Source organism: Macaca thibetana, chromosome 16 (assembly GCF_024542745.1).
Source record: "Macaca thibetana thibetana isolate TM-01 chromosome 16, ASM2454274v1, whole genome shotgun sequence".
NCBI classification, from domain to species: Eukaryota; Metazoa; Chordata; class Mammalia; order Primates; family Cercopithecidae; genus Macaca; species Macaca thibetana.
In genome coordinates, this window is record NC_065593.1 from 46,690,007 (window position 1) to 46,716,837 (window position 26,831).

Consider the following 26,831-nt stretch of genomic DNA (forward strand, 5'->3'; position numbering starts at 1 on the left):
GTTCCAATGCCTGGGCCATTCTTTTCCTCATCTCACCAACTTCCCACCTTTCCCCCAATATACATTCTCGGCCTGCTAATTTTGGGGGTGAAAGATGAGTTTCAAATGAAAGATGAGTTCTCTGAGAGGCCTTCCGTGATTTACCTTCCCCTCTAGACTAGGTACCTCTACCATGGGCCTGTATACCCATCACTTCCTTTGTTGTCACAATTTATTCTAATTGTCTATTTAAGTCTATATTCTTTGCTAGACTGTAAACTCTTAGTTAAGGTAGAGATTAGATCTTTTCTGTTTACTTTTTGTGCTTAGCCTGTGATAAGCACTCAATAAATATTTCTTGAAGAATAAATGCATTTAGACAATGTGGCATTGTTTGTGGTTGTTTTTGATTTTGCCTTTTCTCTTTGGTCTGAGGACATTTACACCGTGAGGTATTGTTCACTCTCTAGTTGAGGGTAACTGTGGGAAGACTCTGTAGCATCAGGTCCTACACAGAGTGAATGCTGCGATGTCAGAAGCATCTGGAGAACGTTCTTATGCAGTTAGTGGTGCTTTTCACACTGGGTGTTACACTTACAGGAAGCCCAAGGCATTTAGATGTGACTGCACATGATGTTTATATTAGAAGAGCTCTTGTTTGTGAAAGGTTGATCACTTCATAGAAAACCCACCAGATAGAATAGTGACCTTGGTTAAATAAAGGAGGTAATATATTGAGAGATCTTTTAAAATCTCTTCCCTGTTCAGTGGTGAGTAGTCTGTTCTGAGCAGGGTTGCCCAGGTCTCTCTGGGTTATGGGTTGTAATCACTGTGAGTGGCATCATCTTTTACATTGAAGAGCAAATATATATATACACACATATATATATTTGTTTATATATGTGTATATATTTTTTTAAATTAATTAATTTATTTATTGAGACAGAGTTTTGCTCTTGTTGCCTAGGCTGGAGTGCAATGGCGCGCTCTTGGCTCACTGCAACCTCCACCTCCCAGGTTCAAGCAGTTCTCCTGCCTTAGCCTTTCGAGTAGATGGGATTACAGGCATGTACCACCATGCCCGGCTAATTTTGTATTTTTAGTAGAGATGGGGTTTCTCCATGTTGGTCAGGCTGGTCTCAAACTCCCAACCTCAGGTGATCCATCCACCTCAGCCTCCCAAAGTGCTGGGATTACAGGCGTGAGCCACCACGCGCGGCCCTGAAGAGCAAATGTTTTATATACTGGTCTGAAGTTTCCTTTCCTAGGTTTTCATCAAGTTTTGGTATCAGGGTTATATTGGCTTCGTAAAATGAATTGGAAAGCATATATAATACTAGAGATATGATCTCTCATGCAGACCTTGCTTTTAACTTCTTGATGTTTTGGTTATATGCTTATTCATCTAGTAAGGTTGTGGGTGTATTTTTAGAGCAGATTAAAAAAAAAAAAACTGGATGAGACAGATGGAAGAAGTTATCTTTGTGACCTTTTATTCTCCTGAGTAGTGCAGGTGAAGAAACAAGTACTTAAATTAACATGTGACCTCCTAAAGTGTTTTGAAAGGAAGTTTTAAAAAATTAATATGGAGTAAACTTGAAAAGTAAAATCATAATAAAAACAACTTGTCCTTAGTGACATCACTGGGGGATAATTATATCATGTTAATTATTTTTTAACAATTTTAATATGCACAACTATAATTACATAGGCTATTTTACTTATAATTTAGTAAGGATATTTGTCAGTTATTACTCAAGAAAGCTGGAGGAAAGTGAATTTAGTAAGGAGAGTTGATGTTAAAAATTATATATATGTATAGTATTAATCATCTACAGGAATAAAGTATATACTTTAACACTCCACCTCCTGTAGGATCTTCTTTATTCCCCACTCGCTCTCTGCCCATGGGGCTTCCTTTCCTTTTTCACAACTACTTGAGCTGAACCCACTACTGCTGAGTGAAATGAAGATGAGGACCAAAAATTAAAGTCTATCCAATTTGTGAGTAATATTACTTCCTGCTTGCATAATGGTTTTTATTTTACTTATTTTTTCTGATTTCAAAAAAGATATATTTAGAACATTTAGAAATATAGAGAATATAAAGAAGATGATGAAAACGGCAGCAATTCACTACCCAGAGATGGCCGTTGTTAATATTCTGGTATTTATCACAGCGCCTGACTGGCACATAGGAAGGACTCAGTAAAGATCACATTAACGAATGAATTGAACCCTATCTTTTTTTATTTGCAAAACATTAAGATTATACCATATGCCACTTTTTAAATTAATAGGCTTTATATTTTTAGAACAGTTACAGATTTATAGAAAAATTAAACAGATAGTACAGAGTTCCCCTATTCCTCCTCTCCCCTCCAGTTTCTCTTATTGTTAGCATTTCACATTAGTATTGTACTTCTGTTACACTTAATGAACCAGTACAGATAAATTCTTTTTTTTTTTTTTTTTTTTTTTTTTGAGACGGAGTCTTGCTCTGTCACCCAGGCTGGAGTGCAGTGGCCAGATCTCAGCTCACTGCAAGCTCCGCCTCCCAGGTTTACGCCATTCTCCTGCCTCAGCCTCCGGAGTAGCTGGGACTACAGGTGCCTACCACCTCGCCCGGCTAGTTTTTTGTATTTTTTAGTAGAGACGGTGTTTCACCGGGTTAGCCAGGATGGTCTCGATCTCCTGACCTCGTGATCCGCCCATCTCGGCCTCCCAAAGTGCTGGGATTACAGGTTTGAGCCACCGCGCCCGGCCTCAGATAAATTCTTAACTAAAATCCACATTTCATTCAGTTTCCGTTAGCTTTTGCCTAATGTTCTTTTTCTGTTCCAGGATCCCATCCAGAATACCTCATTTAATTTAGGCTCCTTGGGCTCCTCTTGCTGTAACAGTTTCCCAGAACTTTCTTGTTTTTGATGACCTTGACAGTTTCGAAGAGTACTGGTGAGGTATATTGTAGAATGTCCCTATATTAAAATTTGTCTGGTATTTTTTCTCATAACTAGACTGGGGTTATGGGTCTTGAGGAGGAAGATCACAGAGGAAAAGTGCCATTTTCGTTCTATCATGTCAAGTGTACATGCTATCATCATGATTATGACTGTTAATGTTGACTTTGATCACCTGGCCGATATGATGTTTGTCAGGTTTCTCTATTGTAAGGTGATTTCTTATTCATTCTTTTCATACTCTTCGGAAGAAAGTTACTATGTGCACCCCACACTTAAGGAGTGGGAGTTATGCTCCCCCAACTTCAGAGTGGAGTAGTACATAAATTATTTGAAATTCTTCTGCACGGGAGATTCATCTCTTGTCTCCCATTTATTTATTTGTTTATTTATTTATTTGAGATGGAGTCTGGCTCTGTCGTCCAGGCTGGTATGCAGTGGTGTGATGTCCACTCACTGCAACCTCTGTCTCTGGGTTCAGGCAATTCTCCTGCCTCAGCCTCTCGAGTATCTGGGATTACAGGTATGCACCAGCACACCCAGTGATTTTTTGTATTTTTAGTGGAGATGGGGTTTTGCCATGTTGGCCAGACTGGTCTCGAACTCCTGACCTCAAGTGATCTGCCTGTCTCAGCTTCCCAAAGTACTGGGATTACAGGTGCAAGCCACCATGCCTGGCCTCACTTATTTATTTATTCAACCATTTATTGATATAAGTATGGAATCATGCATACTTATTTTATACTTTGGGTTATAATCCAATATTATTTTATTTTGTTGTGGAAATTGATCCAGTTTTGGCCACTAGGAGCTCTTTCAGTTGGTTCCTGTGCCCCTTTCTTTCTTTTTTTTGAAACGGAGTCTCGGTCTGTCGCTCTGTCGCCCAGGCTGAAGTGCAGTGGCATGATCTTGGCTCACTGCAACCTCCACCTCCCAGGTTCAAGCGATTCTTGTGCATCAGCCTCCCAAGTAGCTGGGATTACAGGTGCCTGCCACCACACTCCACTAAATTTTTGTATTTTTAGTAGAGACCAGGTTTTGCCATGTAGGCCAGGCTGGTTTTGAACTCCTGACCTCAGGTGATCTGCCCACCTTGGCCTCCCAAAGTGCTGGGATTACAGGCATGAGCCACTACACTCAACCTCCTGCGCCCCTTTTGATGCATCCCATCAGTGTCTGTGTGCTTGTGTGTGTGTGTGTTTTCAGCACTTCCTTACTTTCTGACACTACAAGATGCTTTAGGCTCATCTTATATATTTCCTGCCCCAGTCCTAGAATCAGCCATTTTCTAAGGAGCCTAGGTTCCTTTTATTGAAGATTGGTACTAGAAATCAAGATGTTTGTGCTAGGTATGCTCCTTGTTACTGTGATGTCATTTCTTTTAGGTCCTCTTAGCTGACAAAGCAAGGAAATACATGTGTATATATTAATAATAACCTGAGTTATATGTTTCTCTGTATAACCAACTATATCTATGTAAAGTGAAACATGGGCCCTTACTGATGTCTCCAATTCTAATTCATTACCACATGGATCATTCTAGACTCTTCTCCTTGCTATTCTTTCGACTTGTTTCCCTCCTTTCCACTCCAACAGTGAGAAACCTGGCACCCACCATTCACCATCCATTTACTTAATTGTTCAATTACAGTAAACATGTATAGCAGTATAAGAATTGTTAACCCATACACCCGTGGCAAACAACTTTATTGGCTAGAGTTCAGTATTTATGTTCTGTTCCTTTTGCCTTTTGTCTTACAAACTCTGCTCATTTCCAAAGCTACTTAGGTCAGCACCTTTTCCCCTTCCCCTTCAGTGAATTTATTTCTTAGATTTATAATACAGTTAGATTACGTTGTTACAGTTTACATTCTTTCTTGAAATCTCCTAATCTCCTAAATGATTTCTTGAAATTTGCAGGCATTAAGGCTCACTCTGTGTTTTAAAGTTCTATAGGTTTCAACAAATGCATGATGTCATGTATCTGCTATTATAGTATCATACAGTATAATTTCACCACCCTAAAAATCCCCTGTGCCTCACCTGTTTATCCCTCGCCCACTCTTGAACTCTATCTTTTTCTAGCTTGAGAGTTCATTTCTTTTTTTTTTTTTTTTTTTGAGACAGGATCTTGCTCTATAACCCAGGCTAGAGTGCAGTGGCACAATCTCGGCTCACTGCAACCTACGCCTCCCTGTTCAAGCGATTCTCCCACCTCAGCCTCCCTAGTAGCTGGGACTACAGGTGCGCACCACCATGCCCAGATAATTCTTTTTTGTATTTTTGGTAGAGACAGGGTTTCACCATGCTGCCCAGGCTGGTCTCGAACTCCTGGGCTCAAGTGATTTGCCAACCTTGGCCTCCCAAAGTGCTGGAATTACAGGCGTGAGCCACCATACCCAGCCGAGAGTTCATTTCTTTTTAATGCTAATAATATTCCAGTGTATGGATATGTCACAGTTTGTTTATCTATTCACCTATTGAGGGACATTTTGGTTGCTTCCACTCTTTGGCAATTATGAAAAAAGGTGTTATAAACATTCACTTGCAGATTTTTGTGTGGACATAAATTTTTAGCTTAATTGGATAAACACTTAAGAGCATGACTGCTGGATCTTATGGTAAGACTATCTTGGTTGTACCACTTGCTAGGTGTGTAACCTGGGAGCAAGTTTCTTTACCCAGAAAATGGAACAGTAGTATCTACCTCATAGGTAGCCCAGCCTATCCTGATGTGACATGATCTGATGTATATGTTAGGGAAGATTTTATTTTAAAAAGATTGATCGCTTAGTGGAAAACCCATCAGATTGATGGGGAGCTTGGTTAAATAGAGAGGTGACTTATCGAGGGAACTTGTTAAGTCTCTTTGCTGTTCAGTAGTGAGGAGTGAAGTACAGCAGTGAAGTTGCTCAGGCACCTGCAGATCACATTCACTGTGAGTAGCACCATCTTCTAAATTGAAGGGCAAATGTATTATATATTGGTCTACAGTTTCTTTCCTTAGTATCTTAATCATAAAGTTTTGGCATTGGGGAATACTTCTGTTTTACTACAGTTTTGTCACTAGTAGATATAAATACCATTAGATGACATTTTTCCCATTTATCAGGAAATTTTTTAGATTTTTTAACCTATTAAAGAAATATACAATGAATCAATAGTATTGAAACATCTTTACATTCCCAGTATAAGCTTTATATTAATATTTTAATGTATTAGTAAGTTTGACTTATTAGTATTTTATATAGGATTTTTGTCTCTCTACTAACCTTAAACTGATTGCTTTCTGTGCTTTTAGAACTAGGATTATGCTAGCTTTTACCAAATATTTGAACTTTTCTTCTTTTTATATGCTCTGGGATACTTTATACAGAATGAGAATTATTTATTACTCAAACGTTTGAAAGACATGTATAAAACTATCTAAACTTGAAATTAATAAATAAAAAACATTTTGGCAACTTTCTTTCCCCCTGCTTATTAGCTTATTCAGAATTCAGGTTTTTCATTTCTCAATTTAGTTTTAGAAATTTATATTTTTCTCAGCAACTTTTCATTGAGATTTTCAAATTTATTTGCCTGGTATTTTATTTTGTTTACATGGCACTTTATTTTTCACAATAGCTTTTTAAAGGGATAAAATGATTCTTGTTATCACAAGTACAAAGAAAAAAAGTAAAAGAACTTGAACTCTTACCACTTTTGTAAAGTATTTCATGATCTTTCTAAAAATTTTATTTGTTTTTGCTCCTTTTCATTCTGCCTAATTTTTGTATATTTGTGCTTTCTCTCCTTTTTTCTTGATTGCATTTACTAATGGTTTATCATTTACTGGATTTCCCCCATCTCTGAAAAATTCCAGCTGTTACACTTACACTTATGTAACATTTATATGTTCCTCCCCTTTTTTTTTTTTTTTTTTTTTTTTTTTTTTGAGACAAAGTCTCACTCTATTGCCCATGCTGGAGTGCAGTGACACGATCTCAGCTCACTGAAGCCTTCATCTCCTGGGCTCAAGCAATCCTCCTACCTCAGCCTCCAAAGTAGCTGGGACTACAGACATGCGCCACCATGCCTGGCTAATTTTTGTATTTTTCTGTGGAGTTTCATCATGTTGCCCAGGCTGGTCTCGAATCCCTGGGTTCAAGCAGTTTACCCGACTGGACCTCCCAAAGTGTTGGGATTATAGGCGTGAGCCACTGCACCTGGCCTTTCCCCCCATTTTTAAGGCTTATGATTTTTACCCACTAAGTTGTACAATGGAACTCTTAAAAAAATAAAACCTTATGTGAAATCCTGGCATATAAAAGCCAAGCACTTGTGATTACATCAAAGGGGAGTGAGGAGAAGGGAATTTCCCACTTTGTCTTTCTTATCAGAGGCTTGTGAATCTAGAGAGCACTGTTAGAAACCATTGTTCTGATACACTAATTTCTGTTTTTATCTTTATTGTTTCCTTCCTCCTTTTTCCCATAGACTTGTTTTATTGCTCTGTTCTAACTTCTCGAGTTTGGTGTTTATTGCATTTACTTTCGTTCTTTCTTATTTAACATTGAAAATATTTAAATCTACGAATTTGTCACTCCATGATGCTGGTCATATCTTATAACATGTTATATAGGCTGTTTTCTCCTAAGTGGTAATTATAATTTTTTAGTTTCTCTTTGACTCATAATATATGTAGGAGTATATGTTTTTAATGTTTAAGTGTAGAGAGGTTTGTTTACTCTTTTTGATATCAAGTTCTGGTTTTATTTCATTGTGGTAATAAAATAAGATCTTTCTAGGCCAAACACGGTGGCTCATGCCTGCAGCACTTTAGGAGCTGAGGCAGGAGGATCTCTTGAGCCCAGGAGTTCGAGACTAGCCTGGGCAACATGGCGAAACCCTATCTCTACAAAAAATTTTTAAAAATTGGCCAGGCACAGTGCTCACACCTGTAATCCCAGCACTTTGGGAGGCAGAGGCGGGAGGATCACTTGAGGTCAGGAGTTTGAGACCAGTCAGACTAACATGGTAAAACCTCATCTCTACTAAAAATGCAAAAATTAGCCAGGCGTGGTGGCGGGCACCTCTAATCCCAGCTACTTGGGAGGCTGAGGCAAGAGAATCGCTTGAACCTGGGAGGTGGAGGTTGCAGTGAGCCGAGATCGCGCCACTGCACTCCAGCCTGGGTGACATAAGTTAGACTCTGTCTCTAAATAAATAAATAAATAAGGGGGACGTGAGCCTGTAGTCCCGGCTACTTGGGAGGCTGAGGTGGGTGAATCACTTGAGCCCGGGAGGTTGAGTCTGCAGTGAGCCGTGATTGTGCCACTGCACTCCTGCTTGGGTGACAAGGCAAGACCCTGTCTCAAAAAAAGAAGAAAACAAAATCTTTCTAATTTATAATTGTTAAGAAATTATTGATATTTCCTGTAATTCAGTGTTTAATCAATATTTATAAATTTTCCATAGTAGTTTGTAAAGTTTGTATTCTGCTTTTTTTGTTTGTTTGTTTTTTTGAGATGGAGTCTCACTCTGTTGCCAGGCTGGAGTGCAGTGGCACGATCTCACCTCACTGCAACCTCTGCCTCTCGGGTTCAAGCGATTCTCCTGCCTCAGCCTCCCATGTACCTGGGACTACAGGCGTGTGCCACCATGCCCAGCTAATTTTTGTATTTTTAGTAGAGAGGTAGTTCCACCATGTTTTAGTAGAGAGGGAGTTTCACCATGTAGAGAGGGAATTCTATCATCTTTCCTATTAATTATATTATTGGAATCCTTTATATCTGCACTGATCATCGTAGTAGCCATTCTCTATCTGTGGCCATTGAGGATTTGAAATGTAACTAGTCTGAACCGAGATATAAGTGTAAAAGGCACACTCGGGGCCAGGCACGGTGGCTCACACCTGTAATCCCAGCATTTTGGGAAGCCAAGATAGGCGGATCACCTGAGGTTAGGAGTTCGAGACCAGCCTGGTCAACATGGTGAAATCCCATCTCCACTAAAAATACAAACATTAGCCAGGCATGGTGGCAGGTGCCTATAATCCCAGCTACTCAGGAGGCTGACTGGAGAATCACTTGAACCCAGGAGGCAGAGTTTGCAGTGAGCTGAGATAGTGCCATTGCACTCCAGTCTGGGTGACAAGAGTGAAACTGTGTCTCAAAAAACAAAAAAGAAAGAAAGAAAAGCAAACGCACACTGTGTTTTGAAGATGTAATGCCAAAAAGGTAAAATAGCCCAGGAATAATTTTTATATTGGTTACATATTGAAATAGTATTTTTGGTTAAATAAAAAATAAATACCATTAAAATTAATTTCATCCCTCTTTTTAGTACTTTCTAAATGAGGCTACTAGAAAATTTAAAATGAAATGTTTTAAATTCTGTTTCTTCCATTCTGTTTCTGTTGGACAGCACTCCAAATCATTATTTATTTTTGTCTACTTCATCTGTCCAAGACTAGCGGTAGCATTAAAATAGTTTTTTTTTTAAATAATTTCTGCCTCTCTCACAGTTTTCATTGTATATATTTTAGTGTGCTAGTTAGCACATAACAGGTCATATATATTGTGGATTATATTTTACATCGAATGAAATTACCATCTTTGGCCTTTTAAAAATAGTTTCTTTAATTCTATTTTGATATGAATTATTGCCATTCTTGCTTTTAAAAAATCATTTTGCCTGGGATGTTTTGTACACCTCTCTTCTTTTATTTTCAGCTGCATTTGTTTTGGGTATCTTTTAAATAGTAATTAAACTTGTTTAATTTTTTGATACAGTACAAAAATTTTTGCTTTTAATACGGAAGTCTAACTTTTCACAATTGTCATCTTATTTTATGAGTTCCACTTTTATGCTATTTTGCTTCTCTCTTTTCTATATTTTATTATATTGAATATTTTTAAAACCTTTAATTCTACTTTTATTACATTTACACTTTGAAAAATCGTAGTTAAACCCATTATCTTTAATTATCACTGTCAAGGATGAAGTAGTATCCAATGACCCTATGTAAATGTATAATTTAGTATATATTTTCCTCTCTATTCATTTTCTAACTGGGAATTAGACTATTTTTACATTTTTTACATTGTCTCACCATAAGACATTTTGTTTTGGTTTTGTTTTTATAGAGTTTCACTCTTCTTGTCCAGGCTGGAGTGCAATGGCATGATCTTAGCTCACCGCAACCTCTGCTTCCTGGGTTCCAACAATTCTCCTGCCTCAGCCTCTGGAGTAGCTGGGATTACAGGCATGTGCCACTACGCCTGGCTAATTTTGTATTTTTAGTAGAGATGGGGTTTCTCCATGTTGGTCAGTCTGGTCTCGAACTCCCAACCTCAGGTGATCCACCCGCCTCGGCCACCCAAAGTGCTGGGATTACAGGTGTGAGCCACCGTGCCCAGCCAATAATTATTTTTGATATTAATATTTTTATAAAGTTTAAACCATATAGACCACAGTGATTGCATTTTTTTGTTTGTTGGTTGGTTTTTTTTTTTTTTCTGAGACAAAGAGTCTTACTCTGTTGCCCAGGCTGGAGTGCACTGGCGTGATCTCAGCTCACTGCAATCTCCGCCTCCCAGGTTCAAGGGATTCTCCTGCCTCAGCCTCCCAAGTAGCTAGGATTACAGGTGCCCGTCATAATGCCCGTCTAATTTTTTTATATTTTCAGTAGAGATGGGTTTTTGCCATGTTGGCCAGGCTCATCTCAAACTCCTGACCTCAAGTGGTCTGCCCGCCTCAGCCTTCCAAAGTGATGGGATTACAGGCATTACCCACCGCGCCTGGCTTGTTTTGCAGTTTGACATTTATCACCACCTCTTTCTCTTTGTGGATCAGAATATATACTTGAGAAGATTTTCTCCTTCTATATAGCCAAACCAACATATTTAGAATTCTATGTTTAGAATTCTTAGAGCACACCATTTTTCCTTTAAAACTTTGTACACATCTCATCTTCTGATGCTCATTTTGTAGCAAGGCCATTTTGATTTTGTTGTTCTTGTTGCTGTCATTCTGTAGGTGTCTTATTTTTTCTCTCTGGGTGCTTGAGAGATGTTTTCACTTTCCTTGAAATTTTGAAAGCTCAAAAGGATGTGTGTAGGTGTTGTCATTTATACACACACACAGATACATATATATATACACATATATTTTTTAACGACGATTTTCAAAGTGTAAACATAATAAAAGTAGAATTAAAGGTTTTAAAAATATTCAATATAGTATTTTGAGAGAGAGTCTTGCACTGTCGCCCAACTGGAGTGCAGTGGGTTAATCATAGCTCTCTGCAACCTCGAACTCCTGGACTCAATGCATTCTCCTGTCTCAGCCTCCTGAGTAGCTACAGGTATGCACCACCATGTCCAGCTAATTTAATACTTTTTTTTTTTTTTTTGTAGACACAGGGTCTTGCTTTTTGCCCAGGCTTGTCTTGAACTCCTGGGCACAAGCAATTCTCCTACCTTGGCTTCCCAAAATGCTGAGATTACAGATATTTATTTATATTTTTAAAGAGCTTAATTGAGATGTAATTCACATACTATACAACTCACACATTTAAAGCACACAACTCAATGGTTTCTAGTATGTTTGCAGAATTGTGTAACTATCACCACAATAAATTTTAGAACATTTTCATTACACCAAAAGAAAACCTGAACCTCTTAGCCTTCACTCTCCGATCCCTCTCCCTTTCTTTCTTTATCTACTTTCTGTCTCTGTAGATCTGCCTATTCTATATATTTCATGTAAATGGAATCATACGATACGTGGTCCTTTGTAACTGGCTCCTTTCACTTAGCATAATGATTTTAAAGATTCATCCATGTTGTAGCACATATCAGCATTTCATGTCCTTTTATTGCTGAATAATATTCCATTGTATGCTACATTTATTTATCCATTCATCAATTAATGGACATTTGGGTTGTTTCCACTTTTTAGCTATTAAGAATAATGCTGCTTTGCCAGGCGTGGTGGCTCATGCCTGTAATCCCAGCAATTTGGGAAACTGAGGCGGGAAGCTTGCTTGAGTCTACGAGTTCAAGACCAGCCTGGGCGATGTGATGAAACCCCATCTCTTTAAAAAGTCAGGAAACAATAGGTGCTGGAGAGGATGTGGAGAAATAGGAACACTTTTACACTGTTGGTGGGATTGTAAACTAGTTCAACCATTATGGAAAACAGTATGGCGATTCCTCAAGGATCTAGAACTAGATGTACCATATGACCCAGCCATCCCATTACTGGGGATATACCCAAAGGATTATAAATCATGCTGCTATAAAGACACATGCACATGTATGTTTATTGCAGCACTATTCACAATAGCAAAGACTTGGAATCAACCCAAATGTCCATCAGTGACAGACTGGATTAAGAAAATGTGGCACATATACACCATGGAATACTATGCAGCCATAAAAAAGGATGAGTTTGTGTCCTTTGTAGGGACATGGATGCAGCTGGAAACCATCATTCTTAGCAAACTATCACAAGAACAGAAAACCAAACACCGCATGTTCTCACTTATAGGTGGGAACTGAACAATGAGATCACTTGGACTCGGGAAGGGGAACATCACACACCGGGGCCTATCATGGGGAGAGGGGAGTGGGGAAGGATTGCATTGGGAGTTATACCTGATGTAAATGATGAGTTGATGGGTGCTGACGAGTTGATGGGTGCAGCACACCAACATGCCACAAGTATACATATGTAACAAACCTGCACGTTATGCACATGTACCCTAGAACTTAAAATATTATAATAATAATAAATTTAAAAAAAAAAGAAACCCCATCTCTACTAAACATACAAAAATTAATCCAGAATGGTGGCATGCACCTGTAGTCCCAGCTACTTAGGGGGCTTAGGCACGAGAATCACTTGAACCCAGGAGGCAGAAGTTGCAGTGAGCTGAGATCGAACCACTGCCCTCCAGCCTGGGCAATAGAGCGAGACTCTGTCTCATAAAAAAAAAGAAAGAAGGAAAGAAAGAAAGAATAGGCTGGGCACGGTGGCTCAAGCCTGTAATCCCAGTACTTTGGGAGGCCGAGATGGGGGGATCACGAGGTCAGGAGATCGAGACCATCCTGGCTAACGCGGTGAAACCCCGTCTCTACTAAAAAAAATACAAAAAACTAGCCGGGCAAGGTGGCGGGCGCCTGTAGTCCCAGTTAGTCGGGAGGCTGAGGCAGGAGAATGGCGTAAACCCGGGAGGCGGAGCTTGCAGTGAGCTGAGATCTGGCCACTGCACTCCAGCCTGGGCTACAGAGCGAGACTCCGTCTCAAAAAAAAAAAAAAGAAAGAAAGAAAGAATAATGCTGCTAGGAACATTTGTGTACAAGTTTTTGTGTGAGCACCTGTTTTTGTTTCTCTTGGATATATTCCTAGTAATATAATTGCTGCATCCTATGATAATTCTCTGTTTAGCCTTTTGAGGAACTGCTAGATTATTTTTGGGAGTGACTGCACCGTTTTACACTCCTACTAGCAATGTATAAGGTTTCCAATTTTTCTACATTTTCAACAACATTCATTGTTGTTGTTTTTTTGCCTGTAACCATTCTAGTGGGTGTGAAGTGATATTTCATGGTTTTGATTTGCATTTCCCTGATGGCTAGTGATATTAAACAAATTTTAATGTGCTTATTGGTCATTTGTGTATCTTCTTTAGAGACATGTCTATTCAGTTCCTTTTCTCATTTTTCAGTTGGGCTATTTGTCTTATTATTATTGAAATATAAGAGTTTTAATATATTTTACATACAAGTCTTTCATCAGCTGTATGATTTGCAAAAAGTTTCTCTCATTCTGTGGGTTATCTTTTTGCTTTCTTGTTGGCCTTCTTTGAAGCACGATAGCTTTTAAGTTTGATGATGCCCTGTTTGTCTATTTTTTTATTTGGTTTTTTTTTTTTTTTTTTTTTTTTTTTTTTTTTTGGTGTCATGTCTAAGAAAACATTACCCAATCCAAGGACACAAAGAGTTACACCTGTCTTTTTCTAAGAGTTTCATAGTTTTAGCTCTTATATTTAGGACTTTGATCCATTTTTAGTTAATTTTTTTATATGGTGTGAGGTAGGAATCCAACTTTATTCTTTTGCATGTGTATACTCAGTTGTCTCAGCACCATTTGTTGAAAAAACAACTTTTTCAACATTTAATTGTCTTGGCCCTCTTGCAAAAATTGACCATAAGTGTGAGGGTTGGATTTCCAATTCTATTCCTTTGAACTTTGTCTCTATCCTTATGCCAGTACCATATTTTTGTAATTGCTGTAGTTTTGAAGTCAGAAAGTGTGAGTCCTCCAATTTTGTCTTTCTTTTTCTTTTCTTTTTACTTTTCTTCTTTCTTTCTTTCTTTCTTTCTTGCTTTCTTTCTTTCTTTCTTTCTTTCTTTCTTTTTCTCTCTCTCTCTTTTTCTTTCTTTCTTTTCTTTTTTTCTTTCTTGACAGAGTCTTGCTCTGTTGCCCAGGTTGGATTGCAGTGGCACGATCTTGGCTCTCTGCAACCTCCGCCTCACAGGTCCAAACAATTGTTCTGCCTCAGCCTCCCAAGCGGCTGGGATTACAGGCACCAGCCACCACACTCAGCTAATTTTTGTATTTTTAGTAGAGATGAGGTTTCTCCATGTTGACCAGGCTGGTCTGGAACTCCTGACCTCAGGTGATCCACCCACCTCAGCCTCCTAAGTGCAGGTATTACAAGTGTGAGCCACCATGCCCGGCCATTGTCTTTCTTTTTCAAAATTGTTTGAGCCATTCTGGATTCCATACATTTCCGAGTTAATTTTAGGATTAGCTTTTCAATTTCTGCAAAAAAAGCCAGCTGGGATTTTGATAGGGGTTACATAAAAGCTTTAGATCAGTTTGGGGAGTATTGCCATTTTAACGATATTGTCTTCTGATCATGAACATAGAGTATGTTCTATTTATTTTACCTGTACTTAATTCTTAATTCTTTTACCTGCTTTATTTCTTTTTTAAATTTTTTAATTTTTTTTTTTTTTATTTTTGAGATAAGGTCTTGCTCTGTCACCCAGCCTGGAGTACAGTGATGTGATCTCAGCTCACTGCAGCCTCAACCTCCCTGGGCTCAAGTGATCCTCCCACCTTAGCTTCCTGAGTAGCTGGGACCACAGATGAGCACCACCATGCCTGCCTAATTTTTGTATTTTTTGTAGAGGCGGGGTTTCATCATGTTGACCAACTCCTGGGCTCAAATGATCTGCCCGCCTTGGCCTCCCAAAGTGCTGGGAATAATCCCAAGCATGGACCACTATGCCCATCCTACATGCTATCTTTTTTTTTTTTTTTTTTTTTTTTTTTTTTTTGAGAGGAAGTCTCACTCTGTCGCCCAGGCTGAAGTGCAGTGGCGCGATCTCAGCTCACTGCAAGCTCCGCCTCCCGGGTTTATGCCATTCTCCTGCCTCAGCCTCCCGACTAGCTGGGACTACAGGCGCCCGCCACCTCGCCCGGCGAGTTTTTTTTTTTTTTTTTTTTTTTTTTTTTTTGTATATTTTAGTAGAGACAGGGTTTCACCGTGTTAGCCAGGATGGTCTCGATCTCCTGACCTCGTGATCCGCCCGTCTTGGCCTCCCAAAGTGCTGGGATTACAGGCTTGAGCCACCGCGCCCGGCCCTACATGCTATCTTAAATGGAATTTTATTAATGTCCTTTTTGTTTGCTCATTGCCACTATATAGAAATACAGTTGATTGGCTGGGCGAGGTGGCTCACACCTGTAATCCCAGCACTTTGGGAGGCTGAGGCAGGTGGATCACCTGAGGTCAGGAGTTTGAGACCAACCTACCTAACGAGGAGAAACCCTGTCTCTACTAAAAATACAAAAATTAGCCAGGTGTGGTGTTGCGTGCCTGTAGTCCCAGCTACTCAGAGGCTGAGGCAGGAGAATAGCTTGAACCCAGGAGCCAGAGGTTGCAGTGAGCGGAGATTGCGCCACTGCACTCCAGCCTGGGAGGCAGAGTGAGACTCCATCTCAAAAAAAAAAGAAAAGAAAAGAAAAAAGAAATAGTTAATTTTTGTACATTGATCTTACATCCTGCAAACTTGCTGAACTCGGTTATTACTTTTAATAGTTTATTAATAGATTCCTTAGGGTGTTCCATATACAAGATGTCATCTGCAAATAGAGATAGTTTTATTTCTTCCTTTCCAGTCTGAATGCTTTTTATTTCATTTTCTTGCTTAATTGTCCTGGCTGGCATCACCTGTACAATGTTCAGTATAAGTGGTGAGAACAGACATCCTTATCTCATTCCTGATCTAAGGAACATAGAGAAAGTATTCAGTCTTCGACCATTTATTTTCTTTTACAATTTTTTTTTTTTGAGACAGAGTCTTGTTCTGTCACCCAGGCTGGAGTGGCGCAGTCATGGCTCACTGCAGCCTCAACCTTCCAGGCTCAAGTGATCCTCCCACTTGAGCCTCTTGAGTAGCTAGGACTACAGGCATGCACCAGCCAATTTTTTTAAATTTATTTTTTGTAGAGAGGGGATCTCTCGATATCATCTAGGCTAGTCTCAAAACTCCTGCCCTTAGGTGATCCTCTTGCCTCAGCCTCCCAGAAGGTTGGGATTACAGGCATGAGCCACCATGCCTGGCCAGGCTTTAATCATTAAGTACAATGTTAGCTGTGGGTTTGTGTTAATGCTTTTTATTTATTAGTTTGAGGAAGCTTCCTTCTATTCCTAGTTTGTCGAGAATTTTATCTCGAAGGGCTGTTGAATTTTGTTGATGCTTCTTCTGTGTCTAGTGAGATGATCATGTGGTTTTTTTCCTTTATTTTATTGTTATGATATATTACATAAATTGAATCTTAGATGCCATTTATTTTTGCCTTTTAATTCAGCTTCCCATTTCCTCTTTCGTTAGCATTCAAAGGACCCTAGTGGAACCCATTAAATCACATATGCAATAGATACAATGCAGAACTTGGATGCTGATGGTGGTCCTTTGTGAAATATTCAATTTCCAGGGCTTTGTATCTTGTCAAAAGTCCTAGAGATGGCTGTTTAGGATTTTTTGTTTGGTGTTTTTTTGTTTGTTTGTTTTTGTTTTTTGAGACGGAGTCTTTCTCTGTCGCCAGGCTAGAGTGTAGTGGTGCAGTCTCAGCTCACTGCAACCTCCAACTCCCTGGTTCAAGTGATTCTCCTGCCTCAGCCTCACAAGTATCTGGGTCTACAGGAGTGTGCCACTATGCCCAGCTAATTTTTGTATTTTTAGAGAGAGGGGGGTTTCACCATGTTGGCCAGGATGGTCTCAATCTCCTGACCTCATGATCTGCCCGCCTTGGCCTCCCAAAGTGCTGAGATTACAGGTGTGAGCCATCGCACCTGGCCCAGTGTTGTTAAATGATGTGAATATAAAACAAATTTTTAGGTGTATTTATCCAACTATATAAATTCATAGCAATATTTTGATAGTATATATCGGGGTCCCCAACCTTTTTGGCACCAGGGACTGGTTTCGTGGAAGACAATTTTTCCATGGACCAGGGGTCGGGGGATGGTTTGGGGATAATTAAAGAGCATTAGATTTATTGTGCACTTTATTTCTATTATTATTACATTGTAATATATAATGAAAAAATTATACAACTCAGCCTAATGTAGAATCGGTGGGAGCCTTGAGCTTGTTTTTCTGCAACTAGATGGTCCCATCTGAGAGTGACAGGAATCAGTGACAGATCGTCAGGCATTAGATTCTCATAAGGAGCACAAAACGTAGATCCCTCACATACACAGTTCACAATAGGGTTTGTGCTCCTATAAGGATCTAATGCTGCCACTGAACTGACAGGAGATGGAGCTCAGGTGGTAATGGAAGTGATGGGGACCAGCTGTAAATACAGCTGAAGCTTCACTTGCTTACCTGCTGCTCACCTCCTACCATGTGGCCCTTTATTTAGAATTTCATAATTATCAGATCACTGAGGAAATAAGGTTCCTCTATGTGGCCTAGGGGTTGGGGACCCCTGATATATATGATACAGTTTCATATTACAGGCACAATTTTTGGAGGTGGAAAATTTTAACTATATTATTTATATGCTTTTGGGGGATGACAAACCTTTTGTGCAGAATAAAATGTGTAGCTAGTATTTCTGGCAGTTGTAATCACTATCAGTGTATTTTGTCTTTGAAAATTTGTAGACCCCCCCCAATTTCTTCCTTCAACATATCATGATTTGTTTCATATTATGAATTTCCATCATGTCCCTATTTTATAATGTATGTTCACATTAATTGCAGTTCCCGTCTCTTGAAGACGTTTTTCTTTCCCATGTGGGTTCCTTCAATTGGTTGTATTGTCATTTTCATTGATGATGCATCTGCTAATTAATGTTTCTTTGAATGCCTGCCCTTTTGTTTTTGATTTTTGCAGTTCAGCTCTATTTTTTATTTCGGCTCTATTCATTGGTATTTTTTTGTAGCTTCTATTGGCCTGTGACCTTCTGTGACTTATTTATAATATTTACATATTTATGAAATTGACAGTCCAGGCCGGGTGCGGTGGCTCACCCCTGTAATCCCGGCACTTTGGGAGGCCGAGGCAGGCGGATTGTCTGAGCTCGGGAGTTCAAAACCAGCCTGGACAACATGATGAAAACCCATCTCTACTAAAATACCAAAAATTAGCTGGGTGTGGCGGCGTGCGCCTGTAGTCCCAGCTACTCAGGAGGCTGAGGCAGGAGAATCACTTGAACTCGGCGGGTGAAGGTTGCAGTGAGCCGAGATGACGCCACTGCACTCCAACCTGGGCAACAGAGTGAGACTCCATCTCCAAACAAAAAAAGAAAGAAATTTACAGTCCATCCTCTGCCATTAGTGATAATTAATATGTAAATGTTTACTTAAAATGATTTAGAAAATAGTTATTTCTTATGGCTAATATAGGTGATAGTTTTCTAAATTCATAGCAAGGTCTTGGATTATTAAAACATGTCACCTACAGGTATATATAAAATTTTAGTTATTTATTCTGGTAACATATACAAAATATAAATTTTACCATCTTAACTATTATAAAGTATACAGTTCTGTGGCATTAAGCACATTCACATTGTGCCACAACTGTAAAGTTTTTAAAAAGAAAACAATACCCATTTCTCAATCCTTCTGATTTTCCTTTCTCCCATAGTACATCCCATAGTACATTTTTTCTGTTTTATCAACTTTCCTTTTCTTTTAGATGCTGAAGAGTTTCTGGCAGAAGGTTTGCGGAATGAGAACCTCAGCGCTGTTGCAAGGGATCACAGAGACCATATTCTACGGGGCTTTCAGCAAATCAAAGCCAGGTTTGTATAAACTGGTTCCATTAATCTTCTTCATAAGCTTTAAAACAATTTATAATCAGTAAAATAAAGTCACAAGGTAAGACATACATATCATACCTATCATAGTTCTTTATACTTGACAGAAACTTAATAAATATTTGCTGAATTGAATTGGAGGCAGGCAACCATAGTTAGTGTAGTTTACCAAAATAAAAATGTTTTGATAATTATGTGTGTATCTTGAGGTAATTATTCTGCTTTTAGCTTTGGATTTTTATGTTAGCTTTCATTGACCACTTTTGCATTTAACTAAAAAATGGTGAAAGATAAACATTTATGCATGTCCAAATTATTAATGAGAAAGTGTTAGGCAGTATGAGATAATGTTCATTATGATTTTTGGTACTGATTTTACTTCCACATCTCCTTCCCTCATAGAAAACTTAAATGAAACTTATCAAGTCAATTCTTTGACCATATTGGGATGTTTTATTCCTGGACTGGGTTAAAATATGTTCATTTTTTAAAAATAAGAAGCCCTGACCTAATTTGTGCATTTTAGAATGTGAGCATCTGTCAGATGCAAACACTTGCTTGGGGGAGGAAAAAATAAAAATTTTCCTTTATAATATATTTTCTGACCACCTATTGCTTGAAATGGGTAACTGAATGAGAGCAAGGGATAAGTGAGTGTTCCTTTAGCTTTTTCAAACCTGGTGGCAATGTGATTCAGAATGTTTAAACTGAATATTCTTAGCACAGGAAGAGCATCTGCAGGGTTATGGTTGAGATTTAATTTGTGTGGCTGACCGTTCTTAGTATCTACTCTAAAAACCTCATTGAAACTCCGTAGAAACAGAGAATTTTATCCTTCGGAAGGGCACAGCCAGAATCTATTCCATTCAGGAATGTGAGAGAACCTCATGAGATGCCCTGCTGGATCTTAATCGATCTTTCCTGCTGGCTAATTAAGCATCACTTTTACTCAGCAACTGGGGACTGTGTAATTATCAGCCTGGGTTGCCCTGAATAATTGAAACAAACAGAATGCAGAAGATGGGAGTTTTTTGCAAAAGTGGGAATATCTATAATTTTTGGTAGGTTGAAAGAGTGTTTAAAACAAAGTTCTCCATAATGTTATTTTATTAATAGATAAGTTTAGGCTTAGTTATGTACCTGGAGACTTAGTAAATTATAGAATTTTTTTAATTTCACAAGTTTGCCTTTGTGTTTTATGATTACTCTAAGGGTGGCATGTGGAATAAAGATGGAATTATTTTAAATTTGGAGAGGAATGACCTAAATATAATGGTGTATCTGGTGATTCTATTGGTATAAATCTTTGATAAGGAATGCAAAAACACTTTTACTGCAGCTGTAGGTACAAATATACAACGAGGAGAAATTCTTTCCTGTATTTTTACCACAGCATTGAGAAAGGACTAAATTTCAATCTTAATTTGGTAATAAAAGGCAATTTATGTTAACTCATTACTGTCAGCTGAATATTATTATACTTCTTAATCCTCTTTTAAAATATATACACACATGCACACACATGCATGAACACACACAGAAGCTGAATTTGTCATGGGGTAGAGTCAGTTTCTTGTTCTCAAATTCTTGTTCTCAAAGAACTTTCTGTGTGGTTTGTGGGGTAGACATTCAGGAAATAATCAGCAGGAGCTTTAGGAAATATCTGCATTGTTGATGGGAGCTTTCTGTTCATTGACTTGTTGCAAGAAAGATGACACTTTATTTAGAATTTCATAATTTTCAGATCACTGAGGAAATGAGGAGCCAGAAATTAGATACTGTACAAGAAAATGGAAAAATGAGGCTTTCCTTTGGCAAGCTGTTTGAAATTGCCTTACATCCACCCATTCAATCATCACTCTGTTAATGTAACCCTTGTTTTCCTGAATCCTCTTCTTCAGCCATATCACCTCTATTCTGCCATTTATGGCTGCCACATTTACTTATGTTGTATGGCAGTTATATGTCCCCCAAAAAGCTTGGCATGAAAAGAAATTTAGAAGTCATCAAACTTAAGAGTTAAACGTGTATGGCAGGCTAAATGCAGTGGCTTACCCCTATAATCCCAGTACTTTGGGAGGCTGAAGCCAGAAGATCCCTTGAGGCCAGGAGTTTGAGACCAGCCTGGGCAATATAACAAAACTCTATCTCTACAAAAAATAAAGTTAGCCAGGTGTGGTGGTGTAAGCCTGTGGTCCCAGCCATTTGGGAGGCTGAGGTAGGAGGATCACTTGAGCCCAGCAGGTTGAGGCTGCAGTGGGCCATGATCATGCCACTGCACTTCAGCCTGGGCAACTGAGTGAGACCTTGTCTCAAAAAAAAAAAAAAAAAAAGTAAAAATTAAGCATATGGCAAATACATGAACCATACGGTAACACAAAAATAATTAAAATTAATGAAGGTCATTTAAAAGATTTTATTTTTAGTCTTTTTTTGTTTGTTTTCCCTTTTTTTTTTTTGAGACAGAGTCTCACTCTGTGGCCAAGGCTGGAGTGCAGTGGCACAATCACAGTTTGCTACAGCCTCGACCTCCTGGGCTCAAGCGATCCCCCGACCTCAGTCTCCTGAGTAGCTGCACACCACCATGCCTGGCTAATTTTTTACTTTTTGTTGCCCAGGCTGATCTGGAACTCTTGGACTTAAGCAGTTCTCCTGTCTTGACCTCCCAAAATGCTGAGATTACAGGCCTGAGTCTCTGTGCCTGGCCTATTTTTAGTCAGTTTAAAACAATAATATTTTAGGAGTTTGGTAAATTTGGGGAGGTGGTAACCTATCTAAAACTATAAATTTAGCACTTCAAGGCTTATTTGGAAGGTAGCTAAATCTCTAGCAAGATAATCTGGAAAAGCCACTACTAGATAAATGTGAATTATATATTTACATATACACACATATGTATTTTACAACTTCCCACTCTCTTTGTTTCCTTGCTTCCTTTAATTCTTTCCTCAACATGTATTGCTCTAGAAACAAAAGGGTGGAGAGAAATAAAAATAGCACTGCCTTTGATTCTTGGTAAACTTTAGGGGCTTAGCTCTTACTTTTATGGCTGGCTTGGAATTCACTGGTATTTGCCATGGTTGTGGACTTGCTGTAAATGGATGCATCTGACTCCATCACAGCTGTTATAATGTGTTTTTTGCTATTTTCTGTTGTCTAGAGTGAATGACCACAGGAAAAGACAGTTGTGTCAAGAATCATGAGTGTTCTCCAAGTGCTCATCTGTTTTTCAGTACAAATCACTTTAGCTATTCTGTTTTTAGACTTAGAAACAAAAAATAGCTATCTTTTTTAGACTTAGAAACAAAAAATAAAATCCTATCTATATTTACATACTTTTGTTTTTTTTTTTTGCTTGAAAGTGTCACCAATGAAAGCTAATATTTTCCATGTAACACAAAATAAAAACGGATAGCAATTTCTGTGATTCCAAGGAAATGAAGCCCTGTTGTGGTATTGATGTCCTAAGCTGTGATTTTCATTGCTGTTCTTAAAAACTAAACAGCTTTCACATTCCAAGTCCAAGTTTTCATTGAGCCCTTTGGAGAATGGCTAGGATAAAAGCCAGGCAAAGGCACTTCCTGCTTTATTACAGTGGTCGCTGCAGGATTAGCACCAGATGTGAGACACCTGGAATGAAGCAGTCGTGATCTACGCTCAGACACTTGATGGCATTCTAATGCATTGGGAGAAACAGTAGAGCATTTTTTAAATGCTTGATTCAGTGGAGGCCATCTGACAGCAAGAATACGTTGAGAGTGGGGGAAGTGATAAAGAAAATATAATTTTTGTTTTGTTTTTTTTTTTGAGACCAAGTCTCTGTTGCCCAGGCTAGAGTGCAGTGGTGTGATCTTGGCTCATTGCAACCTCCGCCTCCCAGGTTCAGGTGATTCTCATGCCTCAGCCTCCCGAGTAGCTGGGATTACAGGCATGAGCCGCCACGCCTGGCTAAATTTTTTTGTATTTTTAGTAGAGACGGGGTTTCACCATGTTGGCCAGGCTGGTCTCTCCTGACCTCAGGTGATCCACTCACCGTGGCCTCCCAAAGTGCTGGGATTACAGGAGTGAGCCACCATGCCCAGCCGAAAATAGAATATTTTTATTATTGAGATATGGCTTAATTTCTCTCTTGATGGCCCTTTTTGGATAACTAGTCATTTATGCTCCCTGTTGGAAGTGAAGGACAGAGTCAATGGAAGCAAACTTGGAGTATTGTTTCCTTCTGTGAAACTTAGTAATGCTAAAGGAGTTCCAAAAAGAGACCAGGAGATTTATATCATATTGAGATGGAAGGAAATAAAGAAATACCTTTTGTGTGACAGGGTTCTGGCACCAAACTCAGGACATTTAAAGTACAGGCTGAAAGAATATCTTGAACACGTCTCATTGTGGGTGGCTAACCTATAGCTCTGTGTGAAACGTGATATACTAGTAAAATCTCATAAAAATAATTCTGACGTTCTTTGGGAATTTCATGTTTTCTTTTCACCTTAACATGGATTTAGCTTTAAAGCAAGATTTAGCTTAAGAATGTATAATTCTGATATTTTTGTATTCTAGCAAGAAAGACAAGGAGTTAGCCTGATAAAACTCTTGGGAGCAAGAGTTTTGAAGCAGTATACTATAAATATAATCACCATTGATTATATAGAGAGTTTTACTTTTCTTAAATGTTAATTATTGAGCTTAAAAACCCCTAAAACAAAACACATTCAAATGAAGTATACTTATCAAAAGAACTAATGTATAATGTGCTATTAGTACATTTATGTTATTCACAAGTTTCAAGATTTGCTCATAACATCTTTTTCTATTCTTTAATTTTGCTACTTGTACTGGAGCTTCAGTGCAAATGCAGAAAAAAAAAAAAGTAGGAGGTACTTGCATGATCCGTCTAAGTTTAAATAGCTCTGAAAAGGCTCAAAAGTCATAGCAATAATTTGACCACATCTGGAAAGTTAATAACTCATTGCTTCCTTTTTCAGTCCTATCCCTCCCTCCCATCCTTAAAGGAAGAAAAAAAAAAAAAACCCACAACAACTTCAACACTATTTCTCAACTCATCAGTTATATCAGACAAATTTTTGTTTGCTTCTCTGTTATTCAGTGGATGAATGTTGAGATTTCACAATTGAGTTAAAGAGTTTTTTGAATCTACTTCTCTAGGAATGAGAGGTTATATTTATTGCTCTTTTAATCTGGAATGCCCTACAGGTGAGAATGATAGAATATTACTTGCTATTGATCTCTTGGCTTAACTTTTAAGACCTGGAAAGAAAGATCGTCTTATGTGTTTTTTATGGCAAGTCTCTGTCCTTTCAAAATAGCTTCGAAATGTGTAACTCTCCTTATAATTTTATCATAATGATTATTTTGTTTGTTTTTTCGTATGTGAGGCTATCTGGAAGTAGAACAAATTTTCTTAAATAACATTTTTTTAATGTAATAATGACCATAGGCCTTGGTGGTTCAGAATAAACCATACCTTAGATATTTTCATTATATATCTTTAAGATTTTAGATTGAGTTCAGAAAAAATGTTTTTGTTGTTGTTGTTGTTGTTTGTTAGTTTGTTTTTTGTTTTTTTGAGACAGAGTCTCACTCTGTCACCCAGACTGGAGTGCAGTGGCATGATCTTGGCTCACTGCAACCTCCACAGGTTCAAGCAATTCTTATGCCTCAGCCACCCAAGTAGCTGGGACTAAAGGCGCACACCACCATACTGGGCTAATTTTTGTATTTTTAGTAAAGACGGGATTTTGCCATGTTGGCCAGGCTGATCTTGAACTCCTGGCCTCAAGCGATCTGCCCACCTTGTCCTCCCAAAGTGCTGGGATTACAGGCATGAGCCATAGCACCTAGGAAAATGTATTTTTAATAGAGTTTTTAGATCACTTGCAAAAGTAGATCATGTGTAATTCTTCCCAGTACTGAGCTCCTCATACAGAATAACATGTTCCATCAGGAGTGAAAAGGAGTTATGGATTGTGAGCTAGAACACAGGCAAGTAACTGAACTTGCACCCTTCCAGTCTGACTAACCCAATAGAATAATAAGCTGAGCCATACTCTTTAACTGTAGAGTTAGGTCACTGAAATTTGCTTTACTCCTGATAGAATTTTAGCCATCGTTATCACCTGGGCACATTCCTATTAGCTACTCAATATGGATTTGTCTTGGTTTCAGAAAATCCTGTGTCATTTTTTTTTAATACATGAAGCCTCACTGTCTGTAGATGGACTTAATTCATACATTGTGTAAAAAGATCATCTGTATGAAATTACTGCCTTCATTTTTATCACCGTTTGCTTTGGCTTTGATTTTAAGTCTCGTTTGATCTGGAGCTAGCCTTTTGTCCCAGAGCTATGCTATTTTCTCTGTTTAAGGAAAGCCAATGAAAAATACCTCTCTGTATTTATCTGTTTGTGGATTCCAGGAACCTGTGGCTTGGGACCTTATTGATGGTGTTTTTCTCTAATTTGCATGTTTTCTCTTGTTTCTGATATAGACCCATGCAGTATCCACTTTCTGCGTTACAGGGAAACTGGAACAGAGGGGAGGGAAATCCAAGAGCACTGGGCCAACTGTCAGGAGCCAAGCTCTTTGTTCTGATGTTACTTCTATAACACTGAGTCACTTGAAGATTCCCCTAATGATAATCTTATGTTTTATTTCTATGTTGCTTACCCAAAATGTTGTTTGGAATTATTTTTTTAAATAAATGCTACAAAAATGCACACATTACCAACCAAACTATAAAACTTCTGTTTGATTTCTTTTATGGTACCCCCATGACTTTTTAAAAAATTTGGAATATGATGCAGGAAATTTCATTTCTTGGGATTTTATTTCATGATTCTGTTGAAAATGAGTTGAGCATAAAGTGAGTTTTTATAATCACACCATGTGAATCATTTCTTCTTTGGATTCTGGATCTTCTCTCCTACTGTGTAGCCTCATCTAGTCTCCCTGAAGTGCAGTGTTAGCAGGGTTGATAATGAAATGCAGTCCTGCTTATCACACTCAGCAAAGGGCTCAGAGAAGATGGGAAAAAAATCAATCCCACAGGAACTTCTTGAGTGCTAGACATCCATATTTAGCCCCCAAGCATTTAAAATGGAAATGAGATATCTTAGGGTTTTAGTTTTTGATTTACACAAGATGTCATTGCCTCCTTGGCAATAGGAATATTTTAGAGACCAACTGCTGACCTGTTTGGGAAGATCTCAGCCTATCGCCCCAGGTGTGACGTAGTTTCTTCATATTTCTTTCAAAACTCTCAGCAGTGCTTTGCAGTAGCTTTGATTCTTCGGGCTTCAAAGGGTGTCCCTTCCAGGGCCAATCTTAGGAAAGAAAAAAAAATTAGTGTAGGGGAACAAACAGCTCATAAAATAAGTGCTATCCCTGTGGCAGCTCTTACTTAGACAATTAATAGAGAGTTTACAAACCAGTAGTACTACAGCATGGCAAAGCCAAGAAAATTCCAATTTGATGCTGGTGCTTTGTTGTTACAAAATCGCCATTTGTAGTGAACCATTCTTAAATTGTCCAGCT

At 38.5% G+C, this 26,831-nt stretch overlaps 1 protein-coding gene across 7 annotated transcripts in view; it reads left to right on the forward strand.

Annotated features, from left to right (window-relative positions):
- Positions 1–26,831, forward strand: part of SKAP1 (src kinase associated phosphoprotein 1) — a 330,610-nt gene that overhangs the window by 42,579 nt on the left and 261,200 nt on the right. For 6 of the 7 annotated variants that reach the window (XM_050762808.1, XM_050762809.1, XM_050762802.1 and 3 more), the window contains exon 2: positions 19,157–19,262. In XM_050762808.1, the coding sequence (XP_050618765.1) occupies positions 19,157–19,262 (106 nt within the window). Of the gene's footprint in view, positions 1–969; positions 1,984–2,823; positions 2,940–19,156; positions 19,263–26,831 lie in introns of those variants that run through there. The other variant, XM_050762807.1, reaches the window with a different exon arrangement.